General features: G+C 43.7%; 1 protein-coding gene across 2 annotated transcripts in view; it reads right to left on the bottom strand.

Annotated features, from left to right (window-relative positions):
• The window catches only part of LOC112219555 (cadherin-4), a 342,114-nt gene that overhangs the window by 96,029 nt on the left and 228,757 nt on the right, over positions 1-17,328 (bottom strand). For both annotated transcript variants that reach the window (XM_024380897.1, XM_024380906.1), the window contains exon 5: positions 10,880-11,062. In XM_024380897.1, the coding sequence (XP_024236665.1) occupies positions 10,880-11,062 (183 nt within the window). The remainder of the gene's footprint in view (positions 1-10,879; positions 11,063-17,328) is intronic.

The following is a 17,328-nucleotide window of genomic DNA, read 5'->3' as shown; positions in this document are numbered from 1 at the left end:
CAGAGGGACATCAGGGACTGTAACGTTCTTTGCTTCACGGAAACATGGCTCACTGGAGAGACGCTATCGGAGTCGGTGCAGCCAGCTGGTTTCTCCACGCATCGCGCCGACAGAAACAAACATCTTTCTGGTAAGAAGAGGGGCAGGTGCGAATGCTTTATGGTTAACGAGACGCGGTGTGGTCACAACAACATACAGGAACTCAAGTCCTTCTGTTCACCTGATTTAGACTTCCTCACAATCAAATGTCGACCGCATTATCTACCAAGGGAATTCTCTTCGATTATAATCACAGCCGTATATATTCCCCCCCAAGCAGACACATCGATGGCTCTGAACAAACTTTATTTGACTCTTTGCAAACTGGAATCCACATATCCTGAGGCTGCATTCATTGTAGCAGGGGATTTTAACAAGGCTAATCTGAAAACAAGACTCCCTAAATTGTATCAGCATATCGATTGAGCAACCAGGGCTGGTAAAACCTTGGATCATTGCTATTCTAACTTCTGCGATGCATATAAGGCCCTGCCCCGCCCTCCTTTCGGAAAAGCTGACCACGACTCCATTTTGTTGCTCCCTGCCTACAGACAAAAGCTAAAACAAGAAGCTCCCACGCTGAGGTCTGTTCAACGCTGGTCCGACCAATCTGATTCCACGCTCCAAGACTGCTTCCATCACGTGGACTGGGATATGTTTCGTATTGCATCAAACAACAACATTGACGAATATGCTGATTGGGTGAGCGAGTTCATTAGAACGTGCGTTGAAGATGTCGTTCCCATAGCAAAGATTAAAACATTCCCAAACCAGAAACCGTGGATTGATAGCAGCATTCGCGTGAAACTGAAAGCACGAACCACTGCTTTTAATCAGGACAAGGTGACCGGAAACATGACCGAATACAAACAGTGTAGCTATTCCCTCCGCAAGGCAAACAAGTTAAGCGTCAGTATAGAGACAAAGTAGAATCGCAATTCAACGGCTCAGACACGAGGTATGTGGCAGGGTCTACAGTCAATCACGGATTACAAAAAGAAAACCAGCACAGTCACGGACCAGGATGCCTTGCTCCCAGGCAGACTAAATAACTTTTTGCCCGCTTTGAGGACAATACATTGCCACTGACACGGCCCGCAACCAAAACATGCGGACTCTCCTTCACTGCAGCCGAGGTGAGTAAAACATTTAAACGTGTTAACCCTCGCAAGGCTGCAGGCCCAGATGGCATTCCCAGCCGCGCCCTCAGAGCATGCGCAGACCAGCTGGCTGGTGTGTTTACGGACATATTGAATCAATCCCTATCCCAGTCTGCTGTTCCCACATGCTTCAAGAGGGCCACCATTGTTCCTGTTCCCAAGAAAGCTAAGTTAACTGAGCTAAACGACTACCGCCCCGTAGCACTCACTTCCGTCATCATGAAGTGCTTTGAGAGACTAGTCAAGGACCATATCACCTCCACCCTACCTGACACCCTAGACCCACTCCAATTTGCTTACCGCCCAAATAGGTCCACAGACGATGCAATCTCAACCACACTGCACACTGCCCTAACCCATCTGGACAAGAGGAATACCTATGTGAGAATGCTGTTCATCGACTACAGCTCAGCATTTAACACCATAGTACCCTCCAAACTCGTCATCTCACACTCAACGTCAACAAAACTAAGGAGATGATTGTGGACTTCAGGAAACAGCAGAGGGAACACCCCCCCTATCCACATCGATGGAACAGTAGTGGAGAAGGTAGTAAGTTTTAAGTTCCTCGGCGTAGACATCACAGACAAACTGAATTGGTCCACCCACACAGACAGCATCGTGAAGAAGGAGCAGCAGCGCCTCTTCAACCTCAGGAGGCTGAAGAAATTCGGCTTGTCACCAAAAGCACTCACAAACTTCTACCGATGCACAATCGAGAGCATCCTGTCGGGCTGTATCACCGCCTGGTACGGCAACTGCTCCACCCACAACCGTAAGGCTCTCCAGAGGGTAGTGAGGTCTGCACGCCTCATCACCGGGGGGAAACTACCTGCCCTCCAGGACACCTACACCACCCAATGTTACAGGAAGGCCATAAAGATCATCAAGGACAACAACCATCCGAGCCACTGCCTGTTCACCCCGCTATCGTCCAGAAGGCAAGGTCCGTACAGGTGCATCAAAGCTGGGACCAAGAGACAGAAGCTGTTTTTCATTCTCAACGCCATCAGACTGTTAAACAGCCACCACTAACATTGAGTGGCTGCTGCCAACACACTGACTCAACTCCAGCCAGTTTAATAATGGGAATTGATGGGAATTGATGTAAAATATATCACCAGCCACTTTAAACAATGCTACTTAACTAATGTAGGGTATTTAAACATTATATTATCTCATATGTATACGTATATACGTATACACTGTACTCTATATAGTAGCGTGGTTCTGGGGCCTGGGCCTTCAGTGAAGTCCTACACAGTCCCACCCGAATTAATCCACCTCTTATTACCATCATTATGATGCCATGGCCCTAGACACTATACATTTAGACAGAAACGCAGTATAACCAGGCGTTGTGGCACCTTGAAATTGACATTTTTATTCAGAGAATTGCAGGATAAGAGTACAATACCTTTTCATTGTGCAGCTTCGTTGCCCTGCGCGCTTGTTCGTTGAGATGTAGATCCACTCGGGTGTCCCAAAAGTTTTCAAAAGCACCATTGCTTGTAAGTGCCCAGCCGTACTTTGGTGTCTCATTGCTGCCTTGGTTAGACAACTCAGGTTTGCAAAGCCAGTGTGGCTCCAAACACCAAATCGATCACTTGCAAATAATAGGAATTCTCAGCAGTACAGTTTGCAGTGCTTCTCGGAGCCTGTGAGTCATTGATAGCGCCCATAGTTGAAAGTGGCAAAGCCTGTGACAGGCTTTGTAGCGTCAGCGTCTACCTCTCCTGACAATGTCTAACTTTTCTCGAAAAGTTTGTCTTGAGAATGGCGTTATAATTATATCCTCGACCAAATCGATATCTTCTCCTTCCGCCATTGTGGGTTGAAAAAACAGCTTAGTAGTACGCAAATTAATTCGTTGATCAATTTCAGTTTCTTAGTTCTGAGACATGCCCATATAGGACCTGCCTCTCAATATTGGTAATCCAATCAAAAGGCGTGCACGCACTACGCCTGCTAGCTGGCTCCTGTGTAACACTGGAGCCAGCCAGCAGACGTACAATAACCAACTCTAAAGCTGATTGGTTGACACTAAATTTGAATTTCTATTCACTTTAAGCTACAAGCGCCCGCACTGTTGATTCTGAAGGCCTGAGGGCAGATTTTAGACCCCTGGCAACACATGATGGCTGAATATGATTGGATAAAAGATCTAACATAAAGACCAGCCCTCCAAATCTCAACCTGGGCTGGAAGCAGTGCAAGCAAGAGGAATGCTATGAAATGAAGAGTGTAACTCTTACTCTGGGGAATAATTTAATACATATTTGTGGGAAAATATATTTTTAAAAATATTATATTCTGATGATGTTTAGGCCAGCAGAGAAGGCCTTGCTGGCCCTGATGGCCCACCACTGACTCTATATCATCTCCTGCATCTTTATGTAATACATGTATCACTAGCCACTTTAAACTATGCCACTTTGTTTACATACTCATCTCATATGTATATACTGTACTCGATACCATCTACTGCATCTTGCCTATGCCGCTCTGTACCATCACTCATTCATATATCTTTATGTACATATTCTTTATCCCTTTACACTTATGTGTATAAGGTAGTAGTTTTGGAATTGTTAGCTAGATTACTTGTTGGTTATTACTGCATTGTCGGAACTAGAAGCACAAGCATTTCGCTACACTCGCATTAACATCTGCTAACCATGTGTATGTGACAAATACATTTTGATTTGACACACACACACACAGAGAGACAGACAGACACACAGCATTACCCGGATGGAGGTGCAGAATGTGGGATGGCGGGGAGAGAAGACAGGATACTTAGGAGTACAAATATTAATGGAAGTTAAAGACAGACTTACAAACCCAATTACTACATTAGCCGGCCAATTTAGATGAGAGTTCTGAGAAACCAGCAGGCAGGACTTTGTTGAAATAGACCAGCAGTCTCCATGCATTAACAATGGAATGAATTCCCCTGTCGTCCCCAAACAGGAAGAATAGAGCAGATACAGCCATAAATTCTGCCTGTATACTGCAGTATAAAGCCAGCCACATTCTCCTGCTCTCCAGGCTGAATGGACGAGTCAGAGACCAACACTCTTTTTTACCCGCCTCATAAAGACGGAGGGCCCTGGAGACAGGAGACTCTGGGGAGAAGTGGGAGGAGGGGGAGGAGGAGTGGTTTGGACTGCTGCTGCAGTTTTCTTCCACCGCTGCTTGATAAGCTGCCTCCCTTCTAATGCCCAATCCATTTCGACTACTCAATATGCTTCCTCTTGTCCAGCCCATCCCTGGGAGACCTGCAGAATGCACCAGCACTCCCACTCCGGCCAATCACCAACACCCTGAGGCTACATTAGGGCCTTATTGGCAAGCTGTGGGCAACCAACGCCTGGCCAATCAGGTGGAGCCAAGAGCTGAATGGATTTTCTGTTTGGCTGTGGGTGGTGCGAGACCTGCCAATGAGGGCTCAGGAGTGGCATTGTGTGTCTCTGAGGGAGGCTGCCAGAGGGGTCAGGCCTGAGGACTGCAGACTGACAGTTATTTAGTGAGATGCAGAGCATTGCATGGTCTCCCGAGTGGCACAGTGGTCTAAGGTACTGTATCTCAGTGCTAGAGGCGTCACTGCAGACCCTGGTTTGATTCCTGGCTGTATCACAACTGGCCGTGATTGGGAGTCCCATAGGGCGGCACATAATTGGCCCAGCATCGTCCGGGCTAGGGTTTGGTCGGGGCAGGCCGTCATTGTAAATAAGAATTTGTTCTTAACTGACTTGCCTAGTTAAATAAAGGTTAAAGAAAATAAAATATCTGCGGGACGTAGGGGTGCTAAGGGTTCTGCAGCAACCCTAAAAAAATTAAACACATGTAAAAATATATATTTTTAACAAAAGTAGTGTGCTGGGCATTTAAGAGTCCTGTATTAGCGGACCGATATAGCCATCTGCAGCACTGGCAAAGCCCCCCACCCACCCCGTTAAATTTGTTTTTGCATCACCCCCACCCCAAACTACTGCTCGCAGCTATGGGGCAGAGCACTATGTCAGTCAGTGGAGTGATTGCCTTTGTACAGCTAGGCCAGTTACTGGGACGCTGTAGACACAGGCACAGGCACAGGCACTTAGTACAAACACACACATGCAAGCACGAAAGCGCACATCCTATACAGTTTTCCTAATACATTTTGGTGAACATTTTAATGTAAAAACTAGTGGGCATCACAGAGAAATGCTAGACTAAAATAACTGGAATATGAATGTATTAATAAACCAATACAGTGTTTCTACCTAGTTCTATAAACAGTGGTGTATTACCATACCATAGAGATGATTCTCTCCCACACATACACCAACTTTTATTGGTTTATTGAGTCAAGAGCAGGGTTTAATTTAGCATTTCATTCTACCTAGGGAGACTAACTTATTAAAAACTTGAGCTTCATCTTGAGCATAGAAAGTTGGCTGCAAAACCTGTTCTGACAAGTAACTGCCCGCTTCTGTAGGTGTAGTCACAATATTGAGTTTTTGTTGAAAACTGTATGCCTCCTGCATTCAATTTACATAAAATCCCACCAAATGAGGGACTTCCAGCCATTGTGTGACTCAAGCAGAAGAGTTTAGGGACAACTTGATAACTCCATCATAACACCTACCCAGAGGTGTCGTCTCATATTATGCATAATTGGTTGCCTTTGGTAAAGGAAAAACATTTGCCTGGTCTGATTGGTGTCTGCCTCACCTCAGGATCGTCCTTGACGTTTAGAAAATAATGTAATGACTTTCCAAAGCACACAGTGTAGATTACAGTTCTCTTCAGAGTGGGCGTAACGCTCTCACATATCAGGACTTCAATCAAATGCCCTCTCATTCCATTCCTCTGCTTTGCCCAAGGACTGGGTTTTTATAATTGATCTCCTTTATCACCCCTTTTATAATTATTTAGTTCATTCTGGTGTGTGTCTGACTGGGAGTCAGTGGTGAGGACGGAGAGGAGCAGAGAGGCTCATCTCTCCCCGTTTGGACTGGTTTCAATCAGATGTGGCATTGGGTCCAGCCTTGGAGGAGGTGCTGGAGGAGACCGGTGCTGGAGGAGACGATTGAGAGGAGGAGTTGAGATGAGACTGCTACAAATGGCCTGAAACTAATGCTGCTCTCTGAAACTAATGCTGCTCTCTGAAACTAAAGCTGTTCTCTCTCACCTCACATATTTACTATGCTCTCTCTCTCTCCTCCAATCCCAATCTGTTCCCTTTTCTCTCTTTCTACTCTCTATCTCTTTCACTATCTATTTAATTATAGCTGTTTTCAATCTCCAGTTGCATTAATCTTACCTCTGTCAAGAGCAATAATTTATTGGACAGTGAATGGCATGGGGGAAAATATTGCATTTTACCACAATGGTAAATTATTGCCATCAAAGCGACACTACTTGAGATTGCTCATGAGGGTTTTGCACTTCACAATAAAACCTCCCTGAAGTGGAATGTTGGTGCTGCTAGTTTCACTCTAATCATTTCCCTTCTGTTCATAAGGGAAGATGGTCTACTCAATGTGACATGCAGTGATATCCCTTATAAACGTATCTAATAAACCTTCCCTGGACCAACACACCACTGGAGTAGCAGCTAGACTAGCAGCTACATTGTCCAGGACTTTCAGAACTGCCTAGGAAATATATAGAGAGGTGTGTGATGTGTGTGAGGATAATCAGGATATGGCCGGACATCTCTGAGTGGAGTATTAAAATCACATTGCTGATGTGGATATTAGAGTCTCCCAGCCAGCCAAAATGCAGAACAGATCACAATCAATAACACAGGCACATTTACCTCCTGCTGCACCATATTACTTGTGTTGATGGAAGCATACATTTTCTCCATCTGTTCAACTAAATTAAACCAAATCCAAGGCCAATCTGGCAAACTCTGTTTTTTTCTGATGAAAATGGGTAATTACTCTCAAAAGGGTAGCACTTTCCTGTAGTCAATGACCAAAAGCGCTCTCTTTGGCCTCATGGGTGGAATGTTATTTATATTTTTCATAATTTAATAATTAATCAATATATAATTTTTTTTACCTCTAGTGACACCGCATCCCGGATCCGGGAGTGTAATCATCGACTGACACTAATTAGCATAATGCAACGGACATAAATATTACTAGAAAATATTCCTATTCATGAAAATCACAAGTGAAATATATTGAGACACAGCTTTGCCTTTTGTTAATCACCCTGTCATCTCAGATTTTCAAAATATGCTTTACAGCCAAAGCTAGACAAGCATTTGTGTAAGTTTATTGATAGCCTAGCATAGCATTATGTCCAGCTAGCAGCAGGTAACTTTGTCACGAAAAGCAATCAAATTAAATCGTTTACCTTTGATGAGCTTCGGATGTTTTCACTCACGAGACTCCCAGTTAGGTAGCCAATGTTCCTTTTTTCCAAAAATATTATTTTTGTAGGCGAAATAGCTCCGTTTGTTCTTCACGTTTGGCTGAGAAATCGCCGGGAAATTGCGGTCACGACAATGCCGAAAAATATTCCAAATTAGCTCCATAATATCGACAGAAACATGGCAAACGTTGTTTATAATCAATCCTCAAGGTGTTTTTCAAATATCTATTCGATAATATATCCACCGGGACAATTGGTTTTTCAGTAGGACCGATTGGAAAAATGGCTACCTCTGTATTTTACGCGAGAATCACACTGAGAGCCATCAGGTGACCACTTACACAATGTAGCCGCTTACGGGTATTCTTCAACATAAAGGCGTAAAACTACGTCACAATGCTGAAGACACCTTGGGGAATACGTAGTCTGGTTGATAGCCCATTCACTGCTCAATAGGGACGCATTGGAACGCAGAGCTTTCAAAACATGAGGCACTTCGGGATGAGATTTTTCTCAGGCTTTCGCCTGCAATATCAGTTCTGTTATACTCACAGACGATATTTTTACAGTTTTGAAAACTTTAGAGTGTTTTCTATCCTAACCTGTCAATTATATTCATATTCTACCATCTTGTCCTGACAAAATATCCCGTTTACTTTGGGAACGTTATTTTTCCAAAAATGAAAATACTGCCCCCTAGTCACAAGAGGTTTTAAACAATGAAAATCTGGTGTTTCTATGGCAAACAGTTATAATATGGTACAGGTGTCTTCTTTTTAAGCCCATAACCATATGTGTGAAGTGTATACTTTCGTTTCAAAGTAGATTTGTTTAAGACTACCAAGAAACACTCCGTGTGACTCTGATTTAGCCTACTGTGAACCGAGTGTGTGTGTGGAGCTGTTTAACATCATAAAAATGTTAGAGAGATAGATTGAGACTTTCCACAGCTCTGGAGGAATCAGTGTTCTGTGAGTGTGCTGCTGTAACCACAGGGGTTGTTCTCGGCCACCTCCAAGACAAGAGAGATAAAGAACTAAATCCCTCTGCTCTCTTCACTGGCCAGCTGTCACAATGGAACAGCCCAGTCAAGCTGTGTTGCAGAGAGAAATGAGGATAGAATACCTCACGGGGCCATGGACGTGATGCACATCCCCCATGGCTAAGGAACAGGGCTCTCTTTCACCACTGCTAGAGGTTGTGGCCGACACACACACACACACACACACACACACACACACACACACACAAAGGAACATCTGAGGTGTCAGTAAACCCAACCATCTGAAGCTGAACATGAGGTAAGGGGATGAAAGGCTGTCTATTCTTCTCTAGCAGGGTGGTACAATATAACCATGATCCTGCAGTTTGTTTGTTTGTGTGAGTGTTTTTTTGTTGCTTTGGTTGAAAATCTGTCCTCTTGCCGACTCCTTGGTGAAAAGCGATTTCAGTAATCCGGGAGTGTAAGCCGCATGGTACAAATGGGCGTGAGAGAGCTCTGTGGTGTCCCAGAGAAAGCTGTCCCTGGCCTGGACATCTGGTGGACTGATAACAGGCTGCACAGTTTACAGGAGCATCCTGGAACCATGGAGCTGGTAGACATAGCTGCCATAGCATGACAACAGGAATGGAGCTTGTTTGTCATGTCACTTCTAAAACAGTTATAGTAAAATCACTGTTGTCCAGTGAGCTAGATTAAACAACTCCTGCATGCCTGCATACACATACATACAAGCAACTGAAAGTGTGCTAAATACTCCTGAATTCATTGAACAACTGTTCAAGCAGAGCTGTGTTTGTCTCCATCTCTGTATCTGTCCTCTTGTAGAGTGTCTTGGTATATGTATTTGTAGTGTCTTAAGCATACCAGACAAATCACTTGGCATCACCACTCAAATCGAAGAGAAGTGTCCCTCTCTTTACCTGCTGAAGGCTCTTGATAGAAAATACCCGGGTAGTTTTCTGTTCAGCCCTTCATAGTGAGTAGCCAGGTTTCCATCCAATTCATGCGAATATTCTAAAATCTGCATAAAAACAATATGCACATTTTCCCACCAGAGATGTGCTTCCATCAAATTGACTTGTTGCGGATAAAAGGCTGTGCGTGAGGATCGGTAGTGCACATAAAAATAACTTTTGTGGTTAAATTATAATTTTTAAAAATGGGTTTCCATCTCTACTGATGGTTTTGTCAGAAAAAGGTTTCGTTCTTTAGCGATTGTGCTCACTGTGGTATTGGCACCTGTGCTCTACCCAACATCGATCATAATGTCACCAAAATAAAACCCTCTATTTTTGGGAAAGGAGCATCAAGCTCATCACCTTGCACTTTCACCATCCTGTGTGGTTCATCATAATTTATTTAATCTGTAGCCTAATCAACTGCATTCCCGAGTCATAGTGGGAGGACCACACAAAAAAAAATTGTGTGACTCCAAGTTTCGATACGATGGTTATTATATCAATATTTGCGCATAAAACCATTTCCACCACCATTTCTTGCAAAATACATTTTACAGACACAAAAAAATTAGTAGAATTAGTAGAAACATCTAGCTATCAGAAACATGGACAGCCACATCATATTTAGCTTACGTTGATTGGACTAAATTGTTTTTGGTATCTTTTTGTTGTCACTGTATTAGATTAAGGATAGGTGATTTGATGATGTTGAAATGGTGCTGGAAAAGTGGAAGCAGTCCTGTTTTCTTTGTGACTTGTAGTAACTCTCCATGGTTATAAATCGATAGCTGTTTAGTTGTCCGGAAATTTAGGAAACATGAACTTCCTTGACCATGCTGTAGGTCATGTAGCTGTTTGTTACAAGCAATATGCTTTGTGGACTTCACCTGACAGAGGTTGCTCTCCAGTTTTGTGATGAAACAAAGGTGTGGTTGAATTTATTCTGCCAATGTGTCTTCTTATTGTCTGGGCCTTAGGCCTGTATATCACGGTGTCAAGGCATATGAACTAACAGGTTATAGAGCTAACAACACAATTATCACAACACATATGTTGTAATATGGCTTTTTTTCTGGCTTCCCCAGTGATTTTACCCACGCACCGCTACTGAGTGAACCTCCAACAGACGTGGGTTGTCTGACTTGAAGATGTCTTTGGAATGTGTTTTTGGCTCAAATTAAAGTAAAAAGACAACTTCAGAAAAGGTGTATGATGGGCAGTAGCAAAACAGACCAAGATTGGGTTATTGTAATCAGAATTGATGATGAACTCATTTCTAATTTACAACAAAAAGACAACTTGGACTTAAATGGTTATTGATAAGTGTAATAACTGTCACGCACTCTGACAAGCATTTGTGGGAAGGGTCCTCTGGAGTTTTCAGGCACATTGATTGGTGGGATGACCCAGTCCCGCTTCTGTCGTCTCAGTCCATTGGCAGAGGAGCTTTTTTGATGTTTCCGTGGAAACTTGATAACCCTGGGATTAGAGTCCCAGGCCCTTGCAATCATATCCGCCACTCCAATCTGAAAGGAGAAGAAATCAACACATTATTGACCTACAGCATTCCAACAATTAATTGAGAGACAACCAAACTATGTAAAGTCTCACACTGAATGATGATACATGAGAGGTCAATATAAAGGAGTAGAGTGTCACTGTTTTGTTTGTTCATCTTCTAAAAGTGTGGAACATACAGGTGACAAATACATCATAAAGATCAAACTTGACAGATGATAAGAAACAGAATAGTTTGTTTCTTTCAGTTAATACAAAAATTCTAATATAATTCACACTTTCCAGCCATCACCTTTCATGTACTTCACAAACAACCTAAAAGGACCAAGCCTTAGCATACATTCCAGGCATTAGTCTTGCAGACAGGTTACCAATGACCTATGAACAGTCCTCAGAGGTTGACTTCTATGTCTTTATCCAGCAAAAAGCCTTCTGACAGAGTCACAGAGCTGTGCTGCTCAGTGTGATGCACTCTGTGACATATCCCACTCCAAATGAAAAGGGATTGATGAAATATCACTTCAATAACAGCGAGATCAGAATATAAGGACCAACAGTGATCCTGCAGTGTGTGATATAATAGCTGATTCACTGATCTTATAAGCAAAGCCTAGATCCTCAGAGCATGTAAGGGGAATATACTGTTAGACAAAAGGGGAGGTGAATAAAATACAAAAACTGAAAACATAAAACTGTTTTTAATGACAGTTTTACACCTTGCCTTATTTCCCTAATCTTAATCCTTCATTAGACTTTTCCATTTTCTCTTACGTGTTTTATCCCCTCATGCTAATAAAAGGTACACTGCAACTCATTGTAAATCTGGCCCTATGTGTTTGAGAAGGTGTACTGTGTATACATTGGCAGAGCTATGTCAAGTGTATATATGGTATCTATAGTATCTCATGAGGGTAGTTTTGTTCTCATGTCTGATATGGTGTTTGTGTAATCCAGTGATCCTGCTGTTTCTCCTGCTCCCGACTCACAGACATGCATGCTGCTGTGAAATCCTTCTGTAAGATCTGCTCAGAGGACACACATGAACCGTTGCAAAGCGCAAAGACCCACACACACACACACACACACACTGGCAGACAGGTCAGCCTGTCAATACACATGCAGTTTGTCATACAGAGAGACAGATGCAAGTTAAACCAGAGCAAACATACTGTATTTTTACCCCCTTTTGTTTTAATTCTTCACGGCTTAGTGGATTTGACTACAGGGCTTACAGCAGGCCTCCTGATAGCAGCAGGTGGCCAGACAGGAGAGAGAGAAGAGAGGGGGAAGGACCAGATGTGGTGCCCTGATAAGATAACTCTAGCTTCAGCTCCACTCAACCACACCACTCCCAGTTACCAGCACAGGGGCAGTGGGGCAAGATGGGAGTGTGCCATTCCTTCCATGGGCGGTAGGTGGAATTAGTGTGTGTGTGTGTGTGTGTGTATGTGTGTGTGTGTGTGTGTGTTTCACATAGACAAAGAGAAGGAGAAAGGGGGAAGAAAAGACAGATAAAATGCCAAAGTGAGATCCTAGAATATATTTATAGAAGGCAGAGAGGGTGGAGTAGCTGGAGAAAAAGTCTATATGGAAACATGCTGATAGGTGAGGATGAGTAAGGATGGTACCCATGATGCTCCAAGGCTTCCCTGTCTCTGCATAGACCCCCTGTTTCTAACCAATGTCTTCACTCCCTGTCCGTATCGGCAGCCCCAGCTATCTGTTGAATAACACACACAGCGCTGCTACTCTCCATCATTATCAACGCCTCAGCCTGCTGGGGAAAGCGGAAACATCAGGACAGCTGATAATGTGGTCGATGCATCCGATCTGCGTTGCATTTGTGTCTGTTGTGCCAGGCAGACACAACAGAGCAGAGAGGACCTCTTTATTCAGAGTCTGTCTATGGATGATACCACTGCAGCAGGGCCACATTGCTCACACGCCAAACAGCATGGCAAATGACAGGCCTTTGAAGCTGGCATGATGACAAACATCATCATAATTACAAAGGAAAAAGAGGAAACTGGAACAGGCCTTTTCTGCTGTGAGAAAGGTATGTTGGGGATAATAATAATAGTTTGGTAGGTGCTTAAATTTGTCCTATATTACAAATGTGCATTAATATGCATGTGTGAATTTGAAATGTGTTTTTTGCATATCCCAACTCTCCCTGAGACCCTCAGAGAGTGGGGTCACAGCCAGGGTCTGCCATGATCAACAGTGACCCTGTAGCAAGTATGGTTAAGTACCTTGCTCAAGGGTACATCAACAGATTTTTCACCTTTTCTGCTCTGGGATTTAAACAAGCAACTTCACTGTTACTGGCCCACTGCTCTAACCACTAGGCTACCTGCCACCTGTGTGTACACATGTATGCATGTGTGTGTGTGTGTGTGAGTGTGAATGTGTGGGTGCAAGCAGGAATCAGTGAGTGTGAAATCAGTCCCAGAACTGCCCAGAGCTCCCCAGGCCCAGAGCTAGAGGGCAGGCCAGATGGCTGCTCTTGCCTCCTAGACAGGCTGCATGTCACTGGGGCATCAGTCAGCCCCGCAGCCCTGGAGCTGACATCTGGAGGTTATCGTTCTGAAGAGCAGAAGGCAACACTAAACAGGGACTTTCAATTACACAATATCAAGTATGTGCTAGTTTCCCATCCTCCATTCACTGTTGATCTCAAGCCATGTAATTGAATGTTTTCTATTTTTCCATTAGCCTTCCACACTGATTATCATTGATGAGAGCTGATCAGAGTGGTGATCTGTGGTGAACAGGATATGAGGGTAGGAAAATCAAGAGAAGAGAAGTATCTGAAATTTGTCATCTTACTGAATCAAGTAAATTTTAGGAAGAAGCTATGACTATTGTTGCATTCCTCTTATGGACGTAGAACTGGGCTGCAATCACAGCATAGACAAGTCATCATGACCTCACTGCCATATCCACTACTGCAACTTCACGGACCACTTAGACTCTAGGTCCTAAACTCCTCCGCACTATGTTTTTTTGCTCTAATCTAACACAAACAGTTAGTCTGGGGAAGAGAAAAATGTATGCAAATCAAATAAGTGCTAACATTTTTTGGATCATCAGGCTCCCAGAGTACTGGTGCATAACTGCATGAAAAGGAAGGCCAGAGCAACATGAAATCAGCTGGGGGTATATGCATATCGAGTCAGTAGACTGGCACCATAGTGTGAGTACTGTACATAACCTGCATTGAGGGACTTCACAGCCAGAATGACACTACTAACACCTCAGACTTAAACAGGAGGCAGCTAAACTATGATCATATTCAAATATATAAATGTACATCCAATACAAATAGATAAGCTATTGTTACGGATACAAGTGTTACGGATACAAGTATCCTGTGTGTGTTTCTTTTCTCTCCTTCTCCCCTCACAGGTGAAAATCATCACTCCCCAATCAGTCAACAATCAATCATCAATCAGAAGACACACCTCCTCCTGTTTCCTACCCTATCACAGTTCCTTTCCCTTGGTTTAAAAACCCATCAGTTGTTTGCTCTAGAGCTCAATCTCTCTGTAAATGCCATGTATGTAGATCTCTGTGTTTCACTCTCTCTTTGTGTCTTAACCTCTCTTTTGTTTGAGCACCTCCAAATCACTTTGTCATCTCCTGTGAGAATTGTTTTTGGTTATGGTGTTTGTGTTTGATTGCTGGTGGGAAAAGGGGAAACCAAGACAAGTCGCCCATGGGCATACACTACCCGTAGGTAGACTTTGTTAAAAACACTAGTTAGAACTGGGCGGACCACCTACTGTATTTTTGGTTAGTTAGTTAGCTGGTAAAATAGGCTAGTCTAGCTTAGGGGTGTTTTGGATGCTTATTGTTTCTTTCCTTGGGTCCAGCTCAGCCCCTTTTCCTGCTTCCCCCCCATTACCGTGTGTTTTACAATAAACCCTGAGTTTGACGGTATAATTTCAGTTGTCGTGGTTATTTCGTTCACACTTTTACTTTGTCACAATTATAATTTGCATGAGTTATGTTACGGGTCTCATTACCATCCCCCCCTAGACTGTCGGGCCAAAAGGGATTCGTAACAGCTATAATGCATACACCAAGCACTATGCAGTTAATCTAGGAAGAGGTAAATTCAGCCAACAATTAATAGTACATAATAATCGAGGAGTCCATTGAGTCCCTGTACACGTCTGCTCTGAAACTTAATACATGCACTTACCTTGAAATGGAGCTGTCTTTTAATCACCTCAAATCAAATTTTATTTGTCACATACACATGGTTAGCAGATGTTAATGCAAGTGTAGAAAAATGCTTGTGCTGCTAGTTCCGACAATGCAGTAATAACCAACGAGTAATCTAACCTAAAAATTCCACAACTACTACCTTATACACACAAGTGTAAAGGGATAAAGAATATGTACATAAAGATATATGAGTGATGGTACAGAACGGCATAGGCAAGATGCAGTAGATGGTATCGAGTACAGGATATACATATGAGATGAGTAATGTAGGGCATGTAAACATATAAAAGTGGCATAGTTTAAAGTGGCTAGTGATACATGTATTACATAAAGATGACAAGATGCAGTAGATGATAGAGTACAGTATATACATATACATATGAGATGAGTAATGTACGGTATGTAAACATTATATTAAGTGGCATTGTTTAAAGTGGCTAGTGATACATTTTTTACATCAATTTCCACTATTAATGTGAGTTGGAGTTGAGTCAGTATGTTGGCAGCAGCCACTCAATAGTAGTGGCTGTTTAACAGTCTGATGGCCTTGAGATAGAAGCTCTATTTCAGTCTCTCGGTCCCTGCTTTGATGCACCTGTACTGACCTCGCCTTCTGGATGATAGCGGGGTGAACAGGCAGTGGCTCGGGTGGTTGTTGTCCTTGATGATCTTTATGGCCTTCCTGTGACATCGGGTGATGTAGGTGTCCTGGAGGGCAGGTAGTTTGCCCCCGGTGATGCGTTGTGCAGACCTCACTACCCTCTGGAAAGCCTTACGGTTGTGGGCGGAGCAATTGCCGTACCAGGCGGTGATACAGCCCGACAGGATGCTCTCAATTGTGCATCTGTAGAAGTTTGTGTGCTTTTGGTGACAAGCCAAATTTTTTCAGCCTCCTGAGGTTGATGAGGCGCTGCTGCGCCTTCTTCACAACGCTGTCTGTGTGGGTGGACCAATTCAGTTTGTCCGTGATGTGTACGCCGAGGAACTTAAAACTTACTACCCTCTCCACTACTGTCCCGTTGATGTGGATAGGGGGGTGCTCCGTCTGTTGTTTCCTGAAATCCATTATCATCTCCGTTTTGTTGACGTTGAGTGTGAGGTTATTTTCCTGACACCACACTCCGAGGGCAATCACCTCCTCTCTGTAGGCCGTCTCGTCGTTGTTGCTAATCAAGCCTACCACTGTAGTGTTGTCCGCAAACTTGATGATTGAGTTGGAGGCGTGCATGGCCATCGTGGGTGAACAGGGAGTACAGGAGAGGGCTCAGAACGCACCCTTGTGGGGCCCCAGTGTTGAGGATCAGCGGGGTGGAGATGTTGTTACCTACCCTCACCACCTGGGGGCGGCCCGTCAGGAATTCCAGTACCCAGTTGCACAGGGCAGGTTCGAGACCCAGGGTCTCCAGCTTGATGACGAGTTTGGAGGGTACTATGGTGTTAAATTCTGAGCTGTAGTCGATGAACAGCATTCTCACATAGGTAGTCCTCTCGTCCAGATGGGTTAAGGCAGTGTGGTTGCGATTGCGTCGTCGATGGACCTATTGGTGCGGTAAGCAAATTGGAGTGGGTCTATGGTGTCAGGTAGGGTGGAGGTGATATGGTCCTTGCACTTCATGATGACGGAAGTGAGTGCTACGGGGCGGTAGTCGTTTAGCTCAGTTACCTTAGCTTTCTTGGGAACAGGAACAATGGTGGCCCTCTTGAAGCATGTGGGAATAGCAGACTGAGATAAGGATTGATTGAATATGTCCGTAAACACACCAGCCAGCTGGTCTGCGCATGCTCATTCACCTAATATCTATAGGGTGGTTTAGCAACGTTTTAAATTGTATTGTTGTGATGACATGTTTCGGTGTGTAGTGGTCATAGGTAATCTGATTATTTCCCCCTCTCCCTTTCAGCACTATTGACACAGAGTAGCCAAAATGACACAGCAACTCTGTCACAGCATTTCACACATTTCAATGTCTGTGTGTCTTCACAACATTTCTGTGTTGCAGTCAATACTTTTATGGTGAAAGATATAAGATGTTGCACACTC

Source organism: Oncorhynchus tshawytscha, linkage group LG02, assembly GCF_018296145.1.
Source record: "Oncorhynchus tshawytscha isolate Ot180627B linkage group LG02, Otsh_v2.0, whole genome shotgun sequence".
NCBI lineage: Eukaryota > Metazoa > Chordata > Actinopteri > Salmoniformes > Salmonidae > Oncorhynchus > Oncorhynchus tshawytscha.
The sequence above is the reverse complement of the archived record's forward strand: the minus strand, read 5'-3'. Positions and strand labels throughout refer to the sequence as shown.